This window comes from Pyrus communis, chromosome 10 (assembly GCF_041283825.1).
Source record: "Pyrus communis isolate YQ-2024b chromosome 10, ASM4128382v1, whole genome shotgun sequence".
NCBI lineage: Eukaryota > Viridiplantae > Streptophyta > Magnoliopsida > Rosales > Rosaceae > Pyrus > Pyrus communis.
The window spans coordinates 32,349,110-32,372,575 of record NC_142574.1 but is presented as its reverse complement, the minus strand read 5'-3'; the positions used below and the strand labels follow the sequence as shown (position 1 = coordinate 32,372,575).

Below are 23,466 nucleotides of genomic sequence, written 5' to 3'. Positions count from 1 at the left end.
AGCCATGTCAGCATTTTTATATTTTTTTAGATTACATGTAATTATTGTGTCTTTTTAATTTAAAATGTTAATTATTAAATTCCATATATAACCTTTTAGGTTGATATATTTCCGGCCTTTTTTTTTAGGAAGCTAGTTTCTTCTCCCACGTTTGAGCCGTATGGTTTCTTCTCCCAATTCTCATTTTTGAATTTTGAATGGACTTATCCATTTCAATTTGCGGTTGTTTTCACTATTTTATATTGATATCATGTGAGATAATTTGACGTATTTTCATTTTCGGAGGCTTGAGACTGGTACGTTCAGATAATATATTTAAATGTACTGCATACGTACCAAGACGATATATAAAGTAACGTACCAAATATGTTTTTTATAAATAAATATAAATGTAGCAAAATAATATATAAATGTACCAAATACATACAAAAAAGAAATATGAATGTACCAAATACGTACCAAAAAGATATATAAAGTAACGTATCAAATATGTACCAAGGAAAAATATATGCTTAATCAAGAGGAAATATATGTACCAAATATGTTTTTTTTTAAATAAATATAAACGTACCAAATACATACAAAAAAAGAAAACAAACATACCAAATCTGTATTAAGAAGATATATTAAGTAACGTATCAAATATGTATCAAGAAGAAATCTACGTTTCATGTGTAATTTGAAAGACTTTTTATTAAAATTTAAGACTACAATATTTATCTATAAGATTTTAGGAGTTTTGAGATATTATCTAAAAAAAATTAAAAGGTATATTAAATATAATAGCAAGTCGCATTCATGTGTATTTTGAAAGACTTTTTATTAGAATTAAATTTTACAATATTTATCTACAAGATTTTAGGAGTTTTCAGGTAATATCTAAAAAAATTAAAAGGTATATTTATATAATGGCAAGTTGGGTAATTTAAATTATAAAAAAGGCTACTTCTAATCCATGTGGCACCTAAATTGTAGGAAAATGTTTAATCAAAACTCTAAAAGGCATAAATGTTTAATCTCAAAATTTTAAAACCTAGGCATCTGTATCAAAACCTCCCTTTAATTAATTCGGTTTGGTTAGGTTTCTAGACCATTGAAACCGAAACCGAACCAAAAGAATTAGGTTTGGTTTGGTTTTTTCAATTCGGTTCGATTTTTTCGTTCGGTTCGATTTTTTCAATTTCAGTTCGGTTGGATTTTCAATTTTTTTTAATTTTGTTTTTTCGAACCCACCCCTAGTGGAATGAATGAATGACTAACAAAGTAGCAAACCAAACTTTGTCACACAGCGAGGAGACTCAACAGGCCAGGGCCCCAACCAAAGCATAAACTTATAGAAGCTGTGTTTCGACCCAAAAAAAAAAAAAAAAAAAAAAAAAAAAAAAAAAAAAACCATATAGAAGCTGAGTATCGATGCTACTGCATTGCCTTGGTTGCATTTAGGGTTTAGGGTTTACCGCCCATGCTGGTATTTGGTTATCTTTTCTTTTTCATGGGGAGAAATTCAGTAATAATTATGCCCCTTGAATTCATGATATCCATTCCATTTGCTTTGTGGACTTTGAATCTTGTTATTAGTTCACATAACTTTTTATAATGTATCAATTTTATTGTGTTGTCTAGCTTTAAAATTAGGATCAAAGTAGAACTCTATACGATGGAAAAATTATAATATGTAAAGGCAAATTGACACACTCTAAAACTAGGAGGGTTCAAGGTCAAATAAAAGTTGAAAAGATAAAACTGAAATAAAAACCTGAGTTTGTAGGGCCTTGCTAAATTCTCTTTAAAAGAATATATAATTAAATTCAGATTTTTAGCTATTTGAAAATAATTTTGTTTGTTTGTGTACTCCTCAACACTATCATTTCTCTCCCCTCATCTTTTGCTTAGGGAAAAAAAAAAAAAACCATTTTTTGGTTTTTACAGATTGCCCATCAAAAAGAATTGCCAGCAACAAGACTTGACCCTAGATCTTGATCTAACGAAAAAAACGATTCTTACCAACTCAACCAACCCTCGTTGGCAGTGAGTCTTTATGTTAAATCTCAATTTAGGTTGCATATTTATATAGCTTTATTACTCTGAGTTATTGAAATAAATAACCCATCAAGTAATGCTAATTATGGAACAAAAAGAAGAAAATTTCTGGAAGCTCAAGAGGAGCTCCCGGTGAAGTGAACTGTTACAACTCACAAGAATATGCTTAGTCCTCGCCTAAATTAACTTAAAACTATGTCACCCTCTCGTGACCAAAAGGCGACCAATTTTGGATATTTCAGAATTTCAGAGAGGCCTAGTGTGACGGCCTCTCGCCCTTCCACAAAGAAGGGCATTTCTTGGAATTGGGTATTCATCTCTCCATGAATGTGCAGGAGAGTACACTCTCAGATAGAACTGCTGCCCCAGGTACTGCCTCGCCCAATTTTGTGACCTGACGTTCCACATTCCCACATTGTCCAACGCTATGTAGATTGCAGTCCATGCCCTAGGATACACCTGCATCCGAAATACCAATATGTCAGACAAACCCAACAATGTTGGGGTGGATTACATGCATGAAACAATTATGGCGTTTTTACTTATAAGGAATATAGGAAATTAATCAGAAAATGGAAGCAAAAATCGGGAAATTCGAAATCGAGGAAAATAAGGAATGAGAATTAAATCAACTATTTCCCACAGATGATCTCATCCCTGGTTTTGAGAGTGTTTGATTAGTGATTTTAAGGTGGGAATTGCATAATTTTTTTATTCCTTAAGTATATTAGTAAGCGTTGGAGAAGTCAGGAATTGAAATGATTGCCGTTCTCATCCCCAATCTTAGTATAAGCAAACATTAGTATTAACTTCAATTACAATAATTGGTGTAACTTTTCATTGGTATGTAGTAACTTGTGAGATAATCAATCAATTTATGTTCTAAAAAATGCATGTTAATTCATACTATATCTTAAAGTATAAAAATCTTGTTGTGCATCCAAATTATAACACGTGAACTTGTAACACCAAGTGACAATGTTCACGTATCATTCAATCTCCAATACTTCTCATACCTGAGTTGTGGAACGTGCAACTGTGTCTCTCAAATTGTAACGAGCTCTACTTGCAGGTGTCCATTGTCCTCCTTCCATCCTGCAGATTCTCCCACCATTCTCAAAATTAGTTAAACATAAAAATACCAAGATTTAATTTAGGCCTGTTCTTTGAAATGAGGAAATTACAGAAAAATCCAAACTTTGTGCATGATCTTACCCCATCACAAAGAATGAATAGCCATCAATGTGCCATGACTGCACAGTGTCTTCCCAATTTTGGAATACAATCTCAACGTATTCCCGGAAATCAGCGTGCATCACGGAGGTCTGGAGGTAGCCGCTTCCGCCTGTGGGGTTGGTCGCAATGCTTCCAACGCTGAAAACTCCCTGAATGTTGAAGTAGTCAGCAAGTTTCAAAGGAGTGTCTGGTTGAACATATGAGACACTGTTGACAGCATATCGCTGCTTGCCATTGATCCAAGGAGCAGAGTTTCCAAGCATGATTGTCCTGGCTGGTTTGATCAATCCATAGTGGTAGGAGCCTTGCGGATTAGGCCTTGGCCCGCTTGCAGTCAAATTCCATCTGATTGTATTGAAAGAGCACGGAAATGATCAATGTGAGAAAATATACCACTCTCATATCCAATAAAAATCCCTAACAAATACGAAGAATTTCTTCCACGAAACGGAAATGCCATATGTTGGTATCTTAAACTAGTCATTCAATATCATGTAGTAGAGTTAAAACACATGACAATGCACGATTAGCTTGAAAAGACAATATAGCAAAGAATCATAATGTACCTTATAGATCTCGCTTGGCTTACAGACCAAGCAATCTGTGTGGTAGGACCCCAAGGGATAGGACCCGAAACACCCTTACGCGAATTGCTATAGTGAAGAACGGCTGTTGTGGTGAGTACCTGGCGGGTGAAGCGTGAAGACACAACGACGTAGTAGTCCTGCACAGGCTGATTAGCCGTGACCAAGACGGATAAGGACTGTCCGAGATGGATGTCAAGGGAGTCATACGTGTTCTGCAGTGTATGAGATCCTTCCACCTCAACAAGTTTCATTTTGTGTCCTTGAATTCTGAAGTTAATGGATGTCGTAAGCCCCACGTTTGATATCCTAAACCTATATGTCTTGCCTGCAAAACAAATTGTTCAAACAATGAGGTGCAAATTTGCCTTTATTCGTAAGCACAGTGAGACGGTTACAATACTGTCTTGGTCAACTAGCCTAATTAACGTTAGTGAAGAAGTGAATTTCATTCGAGGATACCTTGATCAACGGTGAATGTGTATCCGTTCCACCCACGACCGTTGATGAGAAGCCCGTCAGGGTTGGGAAGAGCTCGACCTCCATCCAAGAAGCCTCGTCTCAGTATCTAACATTTCCAAAACATGACTTCAAAGTCTGAATTTCAACGTTTTATGTGACAAAAATATGAGTTTAGTAGGTTAATTACATAGTGATTAGTCTTGAACCAGTCGCCTGCCAGCACAGTGAAGTCTCCAGCAGGAGTAGGGAAAGGAACGGGAATCTTAGGACGGCTCCAGATTCTGATGCCACCAAACCCTCCGGCGGCTTTGTGGAACTGGAGGGACGGAAAGTAGAAAAAGCTACCAATCTGATCCTTGACTTGGATATTGTAAGTGAAGTTCCTCCCCGGCGGGATTGGGCAGGTTGTTCCAAAAACTCCGTCCTGCCATGAGTTCCTTCTCTGCTGTATGCCATCCCTACAGAAGAATCACAGGACATGAGAGTCGGATTGAAGCTAAATTGTGGCACTTCAACGGTTACGATTAAAATGCAACTTGATCGTAGATAAATTTAACATTTGTAAGTTTAAAAGGGGTTACTTTACCGTCCAAAAGCTCCAACAATTCTAGTCTCATACTAAAATACAATTACGTGGTATAATCAATATGGTATTTAAGTACACGTAGATATTCGTTAATATCATACCTTGTCATCCACTCATATCATAACACGTCAGTTGGTTATACCATATAATCGTACTCCACTACCACACAATAATTTTTCTACAAACTAACTAGTACATTCAACTAACAGTCCCTTCCCAACCTTCAGTTTCTTTCTAACACATTGAATGTGAGGCTGAAACCTTCTCCACCTCTCTGAATGCAAAGTTAGACATGAATGCTAGTTTGGCTTGGGGTTGGGGGTAGCTGGTGGCTTGTGGGGCTCAATAGTAAATGGCATTATTTGAATGCCAATATCTTGCACATTTTTTTCTTGACATGACAATACGATACTACAAAGTTACAATCTACTCTAATTTACATAAAGAATGACTAAACTCGAGCATAAGGGTATTTACGGAAAGGATGACCAAACACTACAAAGTTATAATCTACTCTAATTTACAAAAAGAATGACTAAACTCAAGCATAAGGATATTTATGGAAAGGATGACCAAACTCGAGTGTATGGAAGGAACACCGAAAATATACACTATCTAGGTCTGCGTAAACTTAGATTCCAGCTCTTTGTTCATAGAATATAAATGTAGGTGTGGTCCTGCGGATGAGAGAGATCTAAGCATGTGAAGGATCAGATCTCACCACACGAGGCCAGATTCCAGTTGCCTCAAATATAATATTTTGATTATTCTCATGCACTTGAGAAGGCAACATGGGATAGATTATTAACGAATTTAAAGTGATATTTTAGTCTAAATTATTCTAATTTGTGAAAAAATTATATTAATCTAATTAACTGGTTTAACTCACATTTTATATGGTTGAGAGATAGGAGGTGGTTTAATTTGATAACTGAGATTTAAACATTAAACAGCATTCTTAAACAATGGCAGATCCTCAATGAATGTCTGTGCCATAACTTAAACAAAACCAAACCGACAAAAAGATTAAACGGTAAAGATGCTTAATTTAATCATTTTTTAACAGGTTTTTTTTTTTTTTTTCCTGTACATAATTTCCCATTGATTGTTGAACTTACCAAAATAACCCCATCTTCACGTGCATAATAGACGCGAGATTTCTACTTATTTGGCATGTATGCAAGGAGATATTAGTCATTGTGAAATAAGTAAGTGGAAGAATATTCTGATAAGAAAGTTTCGAAGCCATAGATCTGGGCAAAAACTTTCTAAGTTTCGACTTAAAAACGTATTCTTGGCATTCCGTTTGGTAGCTGAGAAAGCGGAGGGAAACAGAAAGGAAATTAGAAATTTGGAATTACATGCTTTATTCAAAAGAACCCGTTTGCCAGTACAGAGAAAGGAAAAGAACCCCAGATTCAGAATGATATTCTCTCAGTTTCTCCGGCAGGAATTTTCTCAGGAAACAAACAGAATTAGGGAGATAAGATGACAGAAACAGAGTATATTTACCAAGAAATGAGGAATGGTTCACTTAGGTAGTTGAAGACGCTGATAACCAAGTTATCGTTTGTCACAGCATCGATCTGAGGCCCTGGAAATTGCCCATTAATCAAGATCCCCTGCAGAAGCACTTCTTTTAGTTAAAAAAGCACTTTGAAGATAATGGCTTTCTGCCTCATTTAGTAAAAGAAGAATAGTTGGAAAAAGCTGGAGATGTACCTGTTGCTTAACACCAAGCGGGTAAATGTCACCATAAGTGACTTTCCAAGTGAAAAATCTATAAGGGTCTTCGCCATTGACGCCATTGACGAGAAAAAGAACCAAGAAAATGGAAAAAGAAAGAAGCTTGCAGTCTCTCATTTTTCTCTGCAAAACCAGAACTTGTTGAAAGAATGTGGCTTTGTTTATAATGTAGATCTAGAGAGAGAGAGAGAGAGAGAGAGAGAGAGAGAGAGAGATTGAGAGAGAAAGCATTCAAAGTAGAAATGGTGAAGACCAAATCTAACCGTGAATCTTTCTCAAACAATCGCTTTCAATGTTCACCAATGTGGGCAGTGCTTCTGTGAGCAGAGCTTTTAGCTCTGTTTTTGTGAGCGAGCAAGAGAACAGTAGAAGATGACTTCTTGTGAGCTGTCAGTGGTTTTCGGTCCAGTGCGTGAGATGGAGTGGTGCATGTGAATATTGGGTTTTTTATGCGCCAATCATGGACCGTTGAATGTCGAGTGCGCCCTACCTGGCATACCGTTGAATTTGAGTCCAGTGTCAAACCCTCACATGGTATTATTCATTCACGTATTATAATATAATGATGTAAATTATATGTCATGAACGATTAAAGATTAGATGTTAATCAACATATCTCTGTATTATAGCGTAAATGAATTGATAATACCAATTATCAATGTGAACATCAGATCCAAAAACTTGTGCATGAAGCAGGAATAAAGTGTGAAGCAAGAATCTAATAGTTTGAAACCCAAGAAGTTGAAGAAAAAGAATGTACTTATCACAGTAATCCGCCACTTGTATATGACATAAGTATATTGATAACTCTAGGATCGTCACACTAAAAAAACTTGTCCAAACTTTATGGCAAACTTTTATTGAATTAGGGTTAAAGAATTTTTTTTTTAATACATATTTTTACTGAATTAGGGTAAAATAATAGAATTGGATTTATGTGGTTACCCCCTATCACGGGCACCCGTAGTTTATATATAATTCTAGACCTGCAGCCTAAAAGACAATGAAATGAGCTGTCATGTTATACCATAATATATATATATATATATATATATATATATATTTTATAGATTTGTTAGATTAAAAAGTTGACAGAATTCAAACTTATACCGTGATGCAAGGACAAACTACTATAATAAAGGGTCACTTACATAATATATTTTACTTAAATATTATCCTTTTTTAAGTCCCATTTGCAGACAAGAGATAAATTAAAATCCCTAGTTTCGATGAGTTTCATCAGACAAATCAAATTAAAGAACACCAAATGATTATACACAATTTCTTTAGCACACTGCGGCATATGCAACATCATTAATACTTTATTTTGTTTTCAGTGATATTTTAAATTATTTTAATTTACGAAAAATGGTAGTCACGCACATTGTTCTTATTAGACTTACTAACCTAATCTACGTCTATATAAACACATGATCGTTTAGCATTATTGGCATTATTCTCACATTACTACGTAATGGCTCAACTATGTGGAATTTTCCAATTTGGTGATATAATCTAGAAATGCTTGTTCTTGTTATTAAACATTAATTAAATACCATAGTAACCAACGACCGGCTGTTCTTCAACCACAATCTAGAAATTGATATTCTTGTAACCAGTTTCTGTATTACAATCTTATAAAATATAAGAAGTTAGAGGAAAAGGGTGAAGAATTTAATCTGTGTCCTGCCATGGCAAAGATGAAACTGAAATTGAGGAACCAAGGTCCCTATGTAAGTTCATGTTCCCATGCACACTGAAATTGTCGGAAGAAAAGCGGATGGGCGTTGGCTATGTGCCACAATCGGATGTAGAGTGGTCACAAGCCGGTCCGCGCTCTCCTATATATATTTATTTATGTTTTTCTGAATTTGGGTATTTTTCTTATAAGGTGGTAATGGACAGTGGAGTGGTAAAGCTCACAATCTTGAAGCCTCAAGGGTATTTAACTGGCATCAGTTATGGAGGAATGGACAATCTTTTAGATGTCAAGTCAAATGAAACCAGCAGAGGGTAACACCTTTACAAATATCTGATATGTATATTTGAACACTGGTTATCTGATCGATATTTGTAAGTGTCTTTAACGGACATTGAAGAGCTAATCCCGCCTAATCTTCTACTTGCAGATATTGGGATATCAACTGGAGTTTGCCAGGAGGCCAAAACAGATACGAACCGTATGGTTTTGCTCCCCTCTCGTGTGATATATTTTCTTGAGCATTTTTTTTTTATCTGCACTTGCCTTTTACCCCAAGAAATAGGCAATTAACAGTCTAAATTTGTATTGAACTGGACTGAATCATGTCGATATTTCAGACTCAAAGGAGTTGAATATAGTGTTGTTCATCATAGCAATGACAGCTTAGAAGTTTCATTCAAGAACACCTTCATTCCATCATCCGCTAACGGAGTCAAATTGCCGCTAAGTGTGGATATAAGGTTGTACTTCATTAACGGAGATCTTTAATTTCGTTCGTTGTATGATGCTGTCAAGGTTTTCGATGTTTATTTTGTTTCCTACTCATAGTCATTAATTTTCTTCAGATACATTGTAAAGACTGGTGTTTCTGGCTTCTACAATTACGCAATATATGAGCGGCCTTCTGGATGTCCTGCCTTCGATCTTGCACAGACAAGAATGGCGTTTAAACTGCGAAGAGAGAAGTAAAATCTACCCGTTCCTATTTAGAGTTTCCAAGTGCATCGGTTCTTGCTTATGTTATTTTTATTGGAGCGATATTCTAATTTAAACTACAAAGAGGGGATTCAAATTTGAGTTCAAAAAGAGTACACTACTCTAACTAACATGGCTACGACTAGGTCTGTGGTTCTTGTCTATATGTTTTTACATTCACTGAACTTGTATTAGGTTCCACTACATGGCAATAACAGATGAGAAACAAAGGATAATGCCAATGCCTGAGGATGTGCTTCCACCTAGAGGCAAACAGCTAATTGTGCCTGAATCAGTTTTGCTTGTAGATCCCATCAATCCTGATCTCAAAGGCGAGGTATGCCTAAAATAATTCATTGCGTACCTGTGAAAAATGATTCTATGCCACGTTGAATTCCATCAAAACTCCAAATTATGCTGCTATTTGTATGCCTTTGAATGCAGGTTGACGATAAGTATCAGTACTCGATGGACAACAAAGACAGTGGAGTCCATGGATGGATAAGTTCTGGCCCCACTGTAGGGTTTTGGCTCATCTTTCCCAGCCAGGAGTTCCGAAATGGCGGTCCTACGAAACAAAATCTCACCGTCCACACTGGTCCATTCTGTCTTGCTGTAAAAGTCTGTTACTCTAATTCAATAATAAGACATTTCCAGTTGAGGATCAGCTAAATTTTATGTCTATCTGGTGCAACAGATGCTTCATGGAACTCATTATATCGGCGAAGATATATTAGCTCATTTCGAAGAAGGGGAGACTTGGACAAAAGTGTTTGGCCCCTTTTTTGTATATGTATCGAAGGCACACGATTTATGGATTGATGCGAAAAAACAGGTAGCAATTCTAGCCAAACCATTCTTAACGTCACTATTGAAAACCTTAATGTTGCCTTTTGCTAACTGGTTAATGTTGTACTTGGCTCACCCTAGAGGCTGATTGAAGAGACATTGTGGCCTTATGATTTTGTCCAATCGCCCTACTATGTTGCCGTTAAAGAGCGTGGTTCGGTTTCAGGAAGATTGTTTGTCCAGGATAGGTCAGTACCAACTGTTTGTGATTGCTGTTTAATCAAACCCCTCCATGGTATTGCCAGTTCTATGCTCAATAGTAGCATTTTTTTTATTGTGTGCATGACTCCAGGTATGTTTCGGATTCTCTCATTCCTGCTAAATACGCATATGTTGGTCTATCAGTTGCAACTACTCCTGGATCCTGGCAAACAGAAAGCAAGGTAAATTACTAACCGATTCAGACTTCCTAACAGAGTGTAAACTTGGGACACAAGTAACCTTCTTAATTCGACGTTTCACTTCTACACAGGACTATCAGTTTTGGATACAAACAGATATCATCGGGAATTTCACTATCAAGAATGTTATCCCTGGAGTATACGGACTCCATGGCTGGATCCCGGGTTTTGTAGGTGATTACCTTGACAACGAACGTATCACAATCTCTGCAGGTATATTTCTGCAGCTAACTTTCTGCGAATGAGGCAGTTCTTTTTCTTTCTCATAGGATTTCATTTCAATGTTAGATCTATCAATACAGTTAGCTAAACACATCAAATTGAAAACATGGCCTATTTTCCACTCAGGATCACAAACACAACTCGGAAACCTGACCTATGTTCCCCTCAGAGACGGTCCAACTTTATGGGAGATTGGTTACCCTGATCGGACGGCCATAGGTTACTACGTTCCCGATGTGAACCCAATGTACGTGAACAAGCTGTTTTTGAACAGCCCCGAGAAGTAAGTGAATTCATCCTTTCCCGAAGATGAAACTTAATGGACCACCCTTATTTCATGCTTGATGTTTCACATTACAGGTACAGACAGTATGGCTTGTGGGACAGATACACTGATGTGCACCCTGAACTTGATCAGACCTTCACTGTAGGCAGCAGTAATCCGAAAACCGACTGGTTTTTTGCTCATGTGGACAGGTGTTTCCCTCATCTTATCATATGCAACACGAAACCAGAAACTTCTCGGGTTAATATTATTCAACAAAAGCAGCATAAATCTTCGTAGACCTAAATGCTTGTTCTTCAAGTTTTACTCGATGAAAAAAAGTGTGTGCATTGATATCAGTAATTTGAATTTTGCAGGAGGGGAGCAAATAATAAATACCTTCCAACAACATGGACAATAAAGTTCAATCTCAAATCTGTAACGACCGGCACATACAAGTTCAGACTGGCCATCGCTTCAGCAACCCGCTCGGACCTGAAGGTATGGATGGCAAAAGTTAAAGAAGAGAAAAGTACAAAATGTCTCAGAGGACATAAATAAAATGTCTGTGCTGCAGGTTCATGTTAATGCCATGGACATAGAACACCTGGTGATTCAAGTTTTGAACTTGGGGACGGATAACGCAGTTTGTCGACATGGAGTTCATGGACTCTATCGGCTTTTCAGCGGCGATATCCCATCAACGCTCCTGGTAAAGGGAGATAACTCCATATTTCTTTCACAGGCCAGGGGTGGTGATGCACTTTGTGGACTTTTCTATGATTATCTAAGACTGGAGGCTCCGGAAACTGCAGAGAGCTGAATTATCACCCGCGGATTGAGGACAATGCCCGCAATCAAGATGGTCTATGGAATCGTCAGCTTACTAGTGCTTCTCAAAGATGTTCTTCATACATATTACTTGTTGGTTGTGACAAGTTAAACAAAAACCTTCTATTGGAAAACAATGTGGGAAGGTTACTTGATTATCATTCAAGTATATACATTTAAGCAAATCTTAACCTTATGCTAAATGTAGAGACACGAGATCCTTCTTTTTTCTCGCCATTAATTTACGTTGCAAGCATCTTAAGCTATGAGAGGATGCGAAAAAATCATAGGAGAATTTATAAGAAGGTCATTATCCATAGCAAGAAACTAAAGATACTAAACAAAATACCAACCATTCAGTTTGGCAGTTGAACCTTCATCCACAGAACTTCATACAAAATGAGAAGGCAACATCCAACTTCCATATCATATTCATATGAGATAATACTCAAAATACCATGCAACACGTACAAGGCAGGATTTGCCAGTCCGTCACAAAAAACGACCGATGCACCTAGGATAACCGCAATCTTTTATGTCAACAAAATGACATCACTGGCTACAGATTGTCAAAAGCAAGCCATAATGGTCACTAGGCAAAACAGGGAGCTCCAGCTTCCTGATCTCCGTCTTCACTTTCTTTTCCTTGATATAAGATACACCCGGTATTGCATCCATCCCAATCATTTCAATTTTACTCACCCTGAAATCATGCAGACTACACAAAAATCGATCTAGTCGCTTCTGCAGTTTTCGGTTGCCAGTCAACATCTTGTTCGACTTGGTATCATATGTCCATCCATCTTCCCCAGGTTTTAACTCTTCCCAAGGATCAACCCATCTGTCAGTTAAAGGAAATTTACCATCCAACTTGTCATCCCAGTTCATGTCACCACAGAAAATCACATTTTGGTTCTTCTTTAGAAAGTTGACAGCCTCCTTTGCCTGTTCCACACGTTCTTTACTGAACATCTGATCCCATGTTGGAGGGCTGGGGCAAGGGCTTTCGAGATGGCTAGTGGCAACAACCAAATGTTTGTCTTTCTTGACTTCAACTTCAGCGACACAAAGTTCTCTCCCCATCACGCTGTTCTCAAAGGGTTTACAGCTGAAGGACTTCACTTGCAATTTGCTTAACTACACATTAATTCATCAGTCAGATGGTATCATGTTTACTAAAGGATTTATAAATGCATTTAACTCATGAAATCAGCAAAAACACTCGAAAAACTCACAGGACAACAATAAGACAAGAAGGTACTCATGGAACAGCATATAAAAATTCTTTAGCATTTGAAACAACGCACAACAGAAAATTGAGATCAAACTTTCACCTGCATGCAAAAGTATGCACTTGAATTTGCCGTCTCACTTGAAACTGAGCTTTGATACACTTTCCACCAGCTAGATTTCCGAAAGATGTCATATATGTTCGGGGTAACCTCCTGCATGAAAAAAGCATCCATCATATAGAAGTTGAAAGAAGGCTGAATCAAATGATCATTCAATTTAAAAGGCTGAAGGGACCTGAAGGCAAATGACATCTGGGCAATGCTGTTGGATAAGGTCACCAAGAGCTTTCATCCTCTTGTGCATTTCTAGGTCCTCTCGGAACCAAACATTGTAACTCATAATCTTCAACGTATTCAAACCTGCAGCAGAAGACCCAGAACTAGTGCCCTCTGAAAATATTGAACTTATTCATAGTGAGAAACTGCATGTGGATCACAGAGTACATAACAGGAATAATATAGAAATTACAATAAACGAATAACTTAGCTATAGAGAGGCATAAGAAGTAGAACAATAAGAGCATCTCCAATATTTAGCTATTTTGTCTTAAATACCATAGAAAGGGTTCTCTGCTAAGAGACTAGGTATATTTTGAAGTTTTCAGCTTCCTCGTGTTCTTATTTCCCTCCCACCAAAGGGTCTGTCTTCGTCTTGGTGCTTAAAGCTAAAAACCATTTCTTACATAAAATTTTGCTCTGTACTTTACTGCCAATGGGTTTTGCTGCTGCTTCTGGAATCATGCATTTGAGCTAAGGATTTTCCCTAAGTTGGTGGCTTTGGCAAGAGATATATATACAAATAGTTGTGCAACACATTTAGAAATGATAATTCTCAAGTTCCAGTGACATTTTGTTCAAAAACAAAAAAAACAAATGGTCAGCATGGCAATAGAACAAGTCTACCCAATCTAGATATCACAAAAACAATCAATTACAATGAAAATTTCACACCTTTATCATTTGAACCAAATCAAACCCAATTAAAACCAAGAACTTTCGCCCCTTTGCACCCAAGTTTGAATCCTCCTCCCCGCAAATTATAATAGTTTAGAATATCGCTTGTCAAATAAAAAATCAAACCCAATAAAACCAAAAGCTAAGATTGAAGACTGAATACAAACCTTTTACAGTTACCCCCTTATCGGAAGCCTTGAGACCTGGAGTCACATTGGAATTGGAAGAACCCGATACAGTAATCCCCTTACCGGACGCCTTGGAAACCGATACAGTCATCCAATTATCGGAAGCCTTGACGCCTCGAACCGGATTGAAACTGGAAGAACCCTGTTTAACCTCAATTGGGTGGTCTTCAACCCGCTTCCTCTTGCACCGCTGCAAGGGGAGAAAAACAGAGCCCACCGAAGAATCAAGGTCCTCCCCGCCACCGATCCCCGAATCATCATCCAAATCCTCGAAACTTGAGAGGGAGGAGATCGGAGCCCGAGTGTCGCACACTTCGCAGCTAGAGTTCTTGTAGGAGTTGAGGAAAGTGCAGGCCTTGCACGACCATTTTGCAGTGGAAGAAGACGGCGGCGATTGGGATGGCGGCGATGATGGGCAGAGGCAGATTTTGCAGGTGGGCTTTTGAGATGGGGTCGGTGGGGGGTTGAGAAAGGTGCATTCTTTGCATGCCCAAGACATTTTTAGGGTCAGAGCAGTAGAGTTGCAGGTTAGTCTAGGGTTTACTGTGCCGCGGTGGGGAAGAAGAGGATGATTACTTGGGAAAGTCAGTGACACAGAAGATGCAAAAAGCATGGAATTTTGGAGAGCATTGTAATTGTTGGAGTCCTTAAATTCTAATTCCCAAATTTGAAAACTGGCGCTTCTTGGAATTTTGGAAAGCATTGTAGCTGTTCGGATTCTAAGATTTATATAGATTCCTCTGTTTTGTGTTGGACTCCTACACATGAATGTCAAGCTAGTCAACGACTTTAAACGGTTAATTTCGTTTGACTAAAGATAAAAGACACCTGCGGGGATAGCTCAGTTGGGAGAGCGTCAGACTGAAGATCTGAAGGTCAGGTGTTCGATCCACCTTCACCGCACTTGTCTTTTTGTTTTATTAAATTCCAACTTTTTCTTCTTTGCCCTTCCTCCCCTTTCTTTTCCATTTGTTTGATTTACATATTAATCGACACTCCTTTTTTAATTGATTTAAAAAGCGATATTAATATAAATGATTCTATTCTATGGAAAAGCGGAAATCAACCTCGAGATCAAGCAGGCAGTCACATTGCTATAATCAACTAGCTTAATCCACGTTTGTTCAATTATTCATCACTTCGCATTCTGTTTCTTGAGATAATAGTTTACTTCGTTTTATACGTTCATCCAACAAAAGATTACAGGGCAGTAGATTACCAAATAGCAAATACTGAAAAAGAAAGAAATCTAAGATAAAATTTATTCCCCAAAAAATAAGTTTATTTCAACCTCAGCATGGAGTCACAAAAGGAATGAATAACAAACTAGAGAAATTCCAACAAAAAATACAGATAACATCCCGCTTATGGCACTTATTCTGCTGCTGCCGAAGGCAACGAATCTTAATCTGTCTACTCCGCTACTCGAATGCGTAGAATTCACCACTTGCCTCGTCGTGTTGCTCACCTTCTTACTGCACTCAAAACAAAACACCCCTCCTTAAGAACATTGAAAAACTTGTACGCTAAATGAAAACCAATTTACTGTATGCAGCAACAACAGAAAGCTTCCCAAGTCTTACCTTCCGGGAAACATACAGCTCCCGTGACCTGCGATATTCCGACAAAAAAAAGGAAAAACGAAACGGGAACGAGGTTATTGTTCATATCTGCATTACATAACCGACTGAAAAGTATACAAATAGAGTGGAGCCCCAGTAGAGGGCGTGTATTCTAGTCTAATCTAAACTACGAAGATGGGAATTCGAATTTGGATGCACAGAGGGCGCACTGCCAACTTGGCCACTCCCTTGTCTGCAATTGTCTATGCTTACAAATTTTATTCCAGCGTCATCTAACCAAATCGAGTCTCATACTAATTCTAATCAAGGTCTCAAATCTCCTAATCTTCAACTAAGCTAAACTATAAACTTTAGAGAGAACTCAGCCCTCAGCATCATTGAATGAAAGGGGAAAAAATGAGAAATCCACGCAAGCTAGAACGATAATCGGATAATGTAGAGGGAGTAAAACTTACTTGGGTCAGTGGTGGTAATGGTGGCTACACCTTTGAAGTCACAAGACCCGGCAGCCCTCCCTTGATTCTGGAAATAGCTATCAAATGCATACGAAGCATGGCTTTTCACATTATTCGGAGAGTAACAATCCTCCCCCGGCTGAATCTCTGAGCAATTTGCCCGGCCCGGTCCACATGCCCAATCCAATGCAGCCTGCAAACTCTTTCCGTCAACCCCATCCATGGCAATGCAGTAGGTCTGGTTTGTTGTATCATTTGACAAAAAAGACCCACTTCCCGATACATGAAGCAAATACACCGCACTCGAATTCCCATAAAACAAGCCCCAATTGGCCTCAGACACCGGCGGAGACCTTAAATCCTCATTGAACAATTCATAAATGTACACACTTGAAGTGGTCTCGGGGTGCAAAGGGGTTCCGCTACGATCAAGAACATGCTTAATAAGATTGGAATTGTATGTATCCGCATTGTTGATAGTAGCATAAGGCTCCTTAGAATCCGCCTTTGAAGGCCACCCGCTCTCCGAAACAAGAACCGCAACGTCAGTAACATTAAGGTTTTTCATGGAAAAATAAGCAGCATCAATCATAGCATCCAACACATTAGTATAATGTAGCAAAGTATTGGGATCCACCATCTCTTTCGACGGCTTTAAGGGCTTGAACAGCGCATTGTCGAGAGGCACCACACCTTTGTTCTGCATAAACACATAGTAAGGGTAAAGATTCATCATCAGCGGCGACCCAGTTTTCGACAAGAACTGAAGCAATGGGAGAACAGTTTGTATTAAGCTCTGGTTGAAGAAAGCCTGAGACGGCGGAAAAGGATCGAGAACTATCGAGGCGGCGTGAGGGGTCGAAATTTTCACATGGGTGTGCAAATTTGCAGACACTAAAGCGTTGTAAAGCGACTGAATTGCTGTAAGAAGTAGAGGAGCTGAAGAGGGCACGGAAGTTAAGACCTCGTCACCGACCGCAATGCCGGTGATGAGGGTTTCGGGGTAGTAAGCGACGACGTTTCGGCCGACCCAGGAAACGGCGGTGGTGTTGGAGGAGCCGATGGCAAGGAGCTGGTTGTTTGGGACGCTGATGACGACCCGGATCTTGGTTTTGGACAGGGCTTTGAGGATGTTCGGGTCGGCATCGTAGAGGCGGATGTGGTTGATCTGCTGGAATTGCAGAAACGAAACGAGCTCCGACGGAGACAGAAGATTCGAAACGTCGGTACCGATGTTCACGCCGACGAACGGCTCTTTTTCCTGGTCCTGAGTTTGCAGCTTGGTGGTTTCGAATGTCGGTGGAGAAGATGCAGCTGAAAGTGCAGAAAACCAACAAGAAAATGTGAGAATTGTCGAGAAAATTGCTTGCTTTCATTGAAATTTTGAAGTACTAAACATTAGAGTGAAGAAAACCCAGCAAGCAAAATGGTAGAATTGGTGAAAAAAGTTGCTTCCTTCCTTTATTTTTGGAAACTGTTGGGTTTAAACTTTGAAATGAAGAAAACCCAGCAACAAAATGGTAGAATTGGTGAAAAAAGTAGCTTGGTTCTTTCAGTTTTTTTAAGTATTTTGGCAGTAAACTGTAAAGTGAAGAAAACCCAGCAAGAGAATGTTATTAACTTATAATTGGTGAAGAAAGTTGCTCACCTTTGGATGCAATGAGGAAGAAGAAGAGGAGGGTTGAGAGGGAGAGGAGCTTAGTGACCGCCATTGGAGAGGAGCTTGAGCAATGCTGCTTCCTCATCCTCTGTTTCTGGTTCAGCAGCTGCAGATCCTTGCATTATCCTCTAAAAGATTTCTTCTTTTTCTGGTGTGGTTTTATTTAATTTAATTTCTTTCTTTCTCTGGGTTTTTGGTTGTTGACCAAATTGATCTACACTCGTGAGAGAGTGAATCAGTAAGTTGTTCTGAGGGTTTACTGCATTTTTGTAAGGAAATTAAGTGAGTTGCTTCGAGTAATTTACCAAAATGGCCTTGTTTTTGAAGAGGGTTGGTGCACTTTCTTTGATTCTTTTGCCTTCTGGTTGGGTTTGCCTCCAAAAGGCTAAATACTTGAAAATTTAAAGCACTTTCTGGAGGTGTTACTGTGTGATTGCCACTTGCCAGTTGAGAATTGGGAATTAAAGTAAAAAGAACATAAAACGTGGGGTTACTTCTGCACCTTTGAGATGGTGTTCTTGCATCACAGCCTGGCTTCCTGCTTTTCTCTGAAGGGTGTGGTTCAATTCAGAGAAGACATTTTTGGGCTCAAACTACTGTGAAAACTTACGTGCAATTGCAACGTAAATGTGGCGATATTGTAAGTCTATTATACGATGTTACATGTTTTAATCTACTCACATGCATCATTTGATTGATTATGAATATCCTTACCTGATAATCATGATTGCATGCAAATTTTTCTCTCTATTAAAATATACAGTGTTATGCTAATGTAGTGATATTTCATAGCAATCACATTGGCATACATTTTAACTTTTCACATTACAATGTATAATTAGTTTGGAACATCGACAAATTAACATTTACGTTGTAAGAAAGTGCTTCTTGTACCGTGGAGGAGAAACGGGCAAAAGACATTGCCAGCCAAAAACGTGACGAGCATCCAGAGTTTTCTTGGGTAGCATACAATTTACAGAGTCTCTACGGCACTATATTCTGCAGTGAGTCACGAGCACAAGTAGAACGACAGCGTACAGGTGAGGGTGGGTCACCAAAAACAAATGCCTTCTCTTGCTTTGCGCACTAGCAATAGTTTGAATAAACAACTCTCAGTCCGACAGGTTTCTGCATTTTCATATAATTACATTCTTCATCAAACAGTATGCCTGCATTCCTCGTTTTTCAACATGAATCTGATACCCATTCTCATATGTAACCGGAAAGATGCCCCCTCTCCTCTCGCTTTGCACGAATGTGGTAAGAGGAGACATACGTCCGGTTACGATAAAGTTTTTCTTAATGCCTACATAAAGGTTTATGTTTTTAAGCTGCAAATGGAATGTAATTAGGTAAATGTTGTTGGACCAACAACATCTGTAATTTCTAGGTTTTCTCAACTGTAACACAGAGAAAGATATGCCCTTTGAATATAATTATGAAAAATGGGTGGGCAGAGGAAAGGTGTTTTGGTGGAGAAATTTTTTAAGGTGCTGGGAACACGGCCGGTGCACTAGAGGAGAAACCGAGAAAGACTGACTAATTGAAATAAATAATTTGAAAGTCCTTTGTTTAGCGGCTTTGTAACGCTCCTAATTCTCGTTCTTGAATTTTTTGACGGGTATAAGAGGGGAAAATCTCGAATGTAAATATTCAGCCGTTTACCATTATACTGGTTTGAGAAAGCACAAGTCAATAAATTTTACTACGAAGAATGCCGCAGTAAAAAATGTGAATGCTACATGAAAACCAAATCAGAAATCACTCGCTGGAGACAAAATGAAAATTACGAGAGCCCTATTGTGAGGAACTGTGAACACACTATACCTAAGGACTTGGAGACATTCTTGGAGAAACATAGATACATTTCTAAAAACACAGATTCAACGAAGAATCGATAGCATTTATCAGCGACCGCAGCTGGTTAGCCAACGAATGTTGACTTCACCGTTTAGGTATGGAGATGAATGGGGAGCTTGGACTCTGGTTCTGGAAAACCAGACCAGGACTACCTTCTGCAAACATTTCAAAATTTCAGTTGGTTACCGGAGGGCATTGACGAAAGCCAACAATGAATTAACATCCCTTTTCTCTGTTGGGTACTTGATCGGCTGAGAAGAATGTTTGGGGAAGAAAAGTATGGTGGGGAAGCTTCCAAGCTGCAGCTCTTTCTGGGCAAACTCCTTTTGCTCGCCATCTGCTCTGAACTTCCCTACTTTCACACCGCTCCCGGCCAACTTGTCAGCCAATTCAACGTATGATGCTTCCATTGCCTGGCAGAACTGGCACCACGGTGCATAGAGCACTACAATCCATGGTTCTTTCCGGTCCTCAAGTTTTGCCAAATTTTCTATTCCAGTTCGGCTTAAGGTGACTAGATTCTGGGAAGTGAATATATCAGTTTCCGTGGCAGCACCATTTGACTGTGCAGCCTTGCCATTCTCGCCTCCGCCTTCCTGTTTAATGTTGCCCTTGTGAAGACCGCATTCCTTAGCCTTGGCATCCTCCCACCACCACCTTCCTTCTCTCTCATGTTGCCCAGGTAGGACTGACCTTGTGCATGGCTCACAACCAATCGAGATGTACCCTTTAGAGTGTAGTGAATTCACCGGTACATTCATGGCACGCAGGAAGTTCCATATGTCATGACCCTCAACATTTGCTACTGGGTTCCACTTCACCAGGCTGCCAGCACCGCCATCCAGTCCCTCAAAAACAGGGTCAACCTGGACAACAGGAATTTCAGACCTAGTCCCTGGAGATTGATCTTTCCGTTGTCCGGTGATCCAGGCACGCAACCCCTTGAGGGCCCTCCTCAGGGGTCTCACCTTCCTCACACGGCAGCACTCCTGATGCCCATCCTCGTAAAAAGAGAACAGCCCTTTGGTCCTTACTAATGCCTGAACTTCAACAGCATCTGGAAACATGTATTCAATGCGGATGCCATAGTGCTTCTCGACCGTATCAAATAATTGATATGTTTCAGGGTTCAGCCTCCCAGTATCCAAGCTGAAAACCCTGTAGGGTCTACCAGTTAAATGCGCATACTCGATCAAAGCAACATCCTCAGCTCCACTGCAAAAACAGAGTCGCTTGTTAACATCGAGAATAAAATGGCTGACTATTGAATCCAAACATCAGAAGGCATAAACTATACAAAGCTTCTTACAATTAGCACAATTCATCGAGAAACTCAATCTCTCTCACGTGACAAACAACCCACGTCCTCTCTCTCCCTCTTTTTTCTCTCTCGACGAGGTATATACCTATAGTGCATCAGTCCATTTCAGCAAGTCTCATCCTCTTCGTCAGTTTCACCGACTCCCCATGTCAGACCAAACCCCTCTCACAATCCAAACCCACTTGGAAACCTAGGCCATGTCAAACCAAAACCCTCTCGCAATCTAAACCCACTCGGAAACCCAGGAACCCTCATTCCAAGCTCATCGTATCTTGAATTTCATCCGATGCATTCATTGTTGCTGCAGTAGTTTGGTCACAGCGAAGGAGGCAAGAACATTGCACCCGAAGGAAATGGAAGAATTCGAAGCTTTCTCCAAGATGGCTTCAGTCGAAAAGAAGCTCATCTCTCTCCTAAAGAGGCTCATCTCCTAAGAACTGGCCAAAAGGAAAAGAACCCTGGCTCATCTCCCAAGAACTGGCCAAAAGGAAAAGAACCCTGGAAGTGAATGTCACTGGAGATATCAGTTCAGATGAAGATTTCAAAGTCTTCGTCTAAACTATATCTTCAATGACATTCACTTCCAGGATTCCTCCCCTTTGGCCCGTTCTTGGGAGATGAGCCTCTTCAGGAGAGGGAGGAGCTTCTTTTCAACTGAAGCCATCCCATACAGCGGCTTCAAATTCTTCCATTTCCTCCGATTATGTTCCTGCCTCCTTCGCTGTGACCAAACTGCTGCGACAACGATGAATGCATCAGATGAAATTCAAGATACAATGAGCTAGGAATGAGGGTTCCACTGCAGGTTCGAGATGGGTTTCCGAATGGGTTTGGATTGCGAGAGGGGTTTGGTCTGATCCAAGTGGGTTTGGATTGAGGGACGGGTTTGGTCTGACATGGCAAATTGTTGATCAATACAAGTCGGCTTGATCTCGAAGTCGGTAAAACCGACGAAGAGGACGAGACTTGCTGAAATAAGACTAGCAGGAGTTTTAATCGGCAATGTATCATTACTTTCAAACAACGACATCCCACGTGCCTTCGATGAGATACTGAATCATCTATGTAACAACAACATCCCACGCGCATTCATTTAATCTAGAAACAATAATTCTTAGCAGGAGTTTTAATCAGAAATGTATTATTACTTTCAAACAATTTCCACCCTCAAGGCATAATCCCCTCATTATTTGATTAAGTAGCACATAGTATATAATGTTACATTGGAAAAGGAAAAACAAAACGGAGAGGGAGGACTACCTGAAAGCAATGGCGATATCGTTGCCGAATTTCTCAAGCGCCTTGTCCATAATCTCAAGAGGGGAAGCATTCTCGAGCTCTCTAGCCAATTGAGCATAGTCCTCCACCTCAACCTCCTCAACGACCTCTGCAAAAATCTCAAATTTTCAGTAAAACCCACATAAAAACCCAATAATCTCCAAAAAAAAAAAAAAAAAAAAAAAAACAAAATTTCAATCTTTACCAGGAGCAACAACCGTCGCTGCAGAAGGCACAATCGACTCGCTCCGCTTCAGCAGCGCATTCACCGGCTTCACCGAGCTCCGCCGCTGAGAAAACCTCGGGGCATGGCTTTGAATTTGACCGTACGATCGATCAAACACCCGAATGGAACCCAATTGCGAAGCTGAAAATTCCAAAATCCGAAACCCCAACTCGTTAATTCACATCCCAAATCCACATTCCCAGTTTCTCGGTCCAATACAAAGAATAAAGAAAAAATTAGGAAAAAAAATTGTACCCTTGGGTTCTGAGGAGGGAGTGAAGGTGCGACCAGAGATCGAAGCAGAAGAAGAAGAAGTAACAGCGAAAGCCATTTTCAAAAACGATTTTCTGAATTGAATCCGAATCCTCTGTTTTTTGCTCTGTGATTTCGAAAACACCTGGTTTATGATTAGCAGGTTAATCTGAGGATGTTTATATAAACAGAGCAATTAATGGGGGGCCATTCAGGTTCATTGAACCGGGACGTTATTCCGTACCATACCCACCCGCATAGTCACCTGCTTATGTGGCGGGCTACGATTCGTGGGCTCGTTAAGAATGGTCATCGCTTTCGTCAAGTGGTATGGGCCCGGGCCGAGAAAGTCCCTGGTGGTGGACTAGTACACGGAGGAGAGAGAGCAGCCTCTCCCTTCTCTTGGTGGTCAATTTTTCCTTTTTCTCAAATTCCAAATTATTTATGACCAAAAGAAAATCCACGTTTTATATTTAATCCGAATATTACAAACTGGTT

The 23,466-nt window shown here is 39.5% G+C and overlaps 5 protein-coding genes and 1 non-coding gene across 6 annotated transcripts; 2 read left to right on the top strand and 4 right to left on the bottom strand.

Moving 5' to 3' along the window:
• Nucleotides 1–2,052: 2,052 nt before the first annotated feature.
• On the bottom strand, nt 2,053–7,064 carry LOC137729453 (L-ascorbate oxidase homolog). Its single transcript, XM_088677946.1, has 9 exons — nt 6,955–7,064; nt 6,631–6,777; nt 6,421–6,530; nt 4,510–4,780; nt 4,323–4,428; nt 3,843–4,188; nt 3,256–3,621; nt 3,057–3,135; nt 2,053–2,499 (listed from the first exon to the last, which is right to left on the bottom strand). The coding sequence occupies exons 2-9, from the start codon at nt 6,769–6,771 to the stop codon at nt 2,287–2,289; spliced, it is 1,632 nt and encodes a 543-aa protein (XP_088534072.1). The 5' UTR covers nt 6,772–6,777; nt 6,955–7,064; the 3' UTR covers nt 2,053–2,286.
• A 1,281-nt stretch (nt 7,065–8,345) lies between these two features.
• LOC137728620 (uncharacterized) lies at nt 8,346–11,945 on the top strand. Its single transcript, XM_088678134.1, has 15 exons — nt 8,346–8,387; nt 8,546–8,667; nt 8,784–8,834; nt 8,974–9,096; nt 9,202–9,321; nt 9,527–9,668; nt 9,776–9,946; nt 10,029–10,166; nt 10,262–10,368; nt 10,473–10,563; nt 10,653–10,794; nt 10,930–11,086; nt 11,164–11,280; nt 11,446–11,569; nt 11,646–11,945. Exons 1-15 carry the CDS (start codon nt 8,346–8,348, stop codon nt 11,889–11,891), a joined length of 1,893 nt encoding a protein of 630 aa, XP_088534260.1. The 3' UTR covers nt 11,892–11,945.
• A 228-nt stretch (nt 11,946–12,173) lies between these two features.
• Nucleotides 12,174–15,089, bottom strand: LOC137729664 (endonuclease/exonuclease/phosphatase family protein). Its single transcript, XM_068468666.2, has 4 exons — nt 14,313–15,089; nt 13,427–13,581; nt 13,234–13,344; nt 12,174–13,036 (listed from the first exon to the last, which is right to left on the bottom strand). Exons 1-4 carry the CDS (start codon nt 15,034–15,036, stop codon nt 12,452–12,454), a joined length of 1,575 nt encoding a protein of 524 aa, XP_068324767.2. The 5' UTR covers nt 15,037–15,089; the 3' UTR covers nt 12,174–12,451.
• A 74-nt stretch (nt 15,090–15,163) lies between these two features.
• On the top strand, nt 15,164–15,236 carry TRNAF-GAA (transfer RNA phenylalanine (anticodon GAA)). Its single transcript has one exon. It is a non-coding gene; the product is annotated as a tRNA-Phe (tRNA).
• A 357-nt stretch (nt 15,237–15,593) lies between these two features.
• LOC137729819 (glucan endo-1,3-beta-glucosidase 1) lies at nt 15,594–18,271 on the bottom strand. Its single transcript, XM_068468862.2, is given in 5 exon segments — nt 15,594–15,675; nt 15,678–15,808; nt 15,917–15,944; nt 16,372–17,685; nt 18,020–18,271. Coding segments are annotated over 5 exon segments (1,620 nt in total). The 5' UTR covers nt 18,117–18,271; the 3' UTR covers nt 15,594–15,625.
• Nucleotides 18,272–19,707: 1,436 nt separating this feature from the next.
• LOC137728045 (5'-adenylylsulfate reductase 3, chloroplastic) lies at nt 19,708–23,152 on the bottom strand. Its single transcript, XM_068466923.2, has 4 exons — nt 22,972–23,152; nt 22,696–22,857; nt 22,473–22,599; nt 19,708–21,106 (listed from the first exon to the last, which is right to left on the bottom strand). Exons 1-4 carry the CDS (start codon nt 23,045–23,047, stop codon nt 20,074–20,076), a joined length of 1,398 nt encoding a protein of 465 aa, XP_068323024.2. The 5' UTR covers nt 23,048–23,152; the 3' UTR covers nt 19,708–20,073.
• Between the last annotated feature and the right edge of the window lie 314 nt (nt 23,153–23,466).

Bases quoted from the DNA above. Each gene is read 5' to 3' on its own strand.
- LOC137729453 (XM_088677946.1), bottom strand. From the start codon at position 6,771: ATGAGAGACTGCAAGCTTCTTTCTTTTTCCATTTTCTTGGTTCTTTTT. The intron at 4,781-6,420 runs GTAAATATACTC...ATTCTTCTGTAG, and splicing joins GAACCATTCCTCATTTCTTG to GGATGGCATACAGCAGAGAA. The intron at 3,622-3,842 runs GTACATTATGAT...CAATACAATCAG, and splicing joins AGCCAAGCGAGATCTATAAG to ATGGAATTTGACTGCAAGCG.
- LOC137728045 (XM_068466923.2), bottom strand. From the start codon at position 23,047: ATGGCTTTCGCTGTTACTTCTTCTTCTTCTGCTTCGATCTCTGGTCGC. The intron at 22,600-22,695 runs GTAAAGATTGAA...AGATTTTTGCAG, and splicing joins AGCGACGGTTGTTGCTCCTG to AGGTCGTTGAGGAGGTTGAG. The intron at 21,107-22,472 runs GTAGTCCTCCCT...CTGTTTTTGCAG, and splicing joins GATATCGCCATTGCTTTCAG to TGGAGCTGAGGATGTTGCTT.
- LOC137728620 (XM_088678134.1), top strand. From the start codon at position 8,346: ATGGCAAAGATGAAACTGAAATTGAGGAACCAAGGTCCCTAT. The intron at 10,167-10,261 runs GTAGCAATTCTA...GGCTCACCCTAG, and splicing joins GGATTGATGCGAAAAAACAG to AGGCTGATTGAAGAGACATT. The intron at 11,087-11,163 runs GTAAGTGAATTC...TTCACATTACAG, and splicing joins TTTTTGAACAGCCCCGAGAA to GTACAGACAGTATGGCTTGT.
- LOC137729664 (XM_068468666.2), bottom strand. From the start codon at position 15,036: ATGCTTTCCAAAATTCCAAGAAGCGCCAGTTTTCAAATTTGGGAATTA. The intron at 13,582-14,312 runs GTTTGTATTCAG...CAATATTTTCAG, and splicing joins TAAGGGGGTAACTGTAAAAG to AGGGCACTAGTTCTGGGTCT. The intron at 13,345-13,426 runs GTCCCTTCAGCC...TTTTTCATGCAG, and splicing joins CAGATGTCATTTGCCTTCAG to GAGGTTACCCCGAACATATA.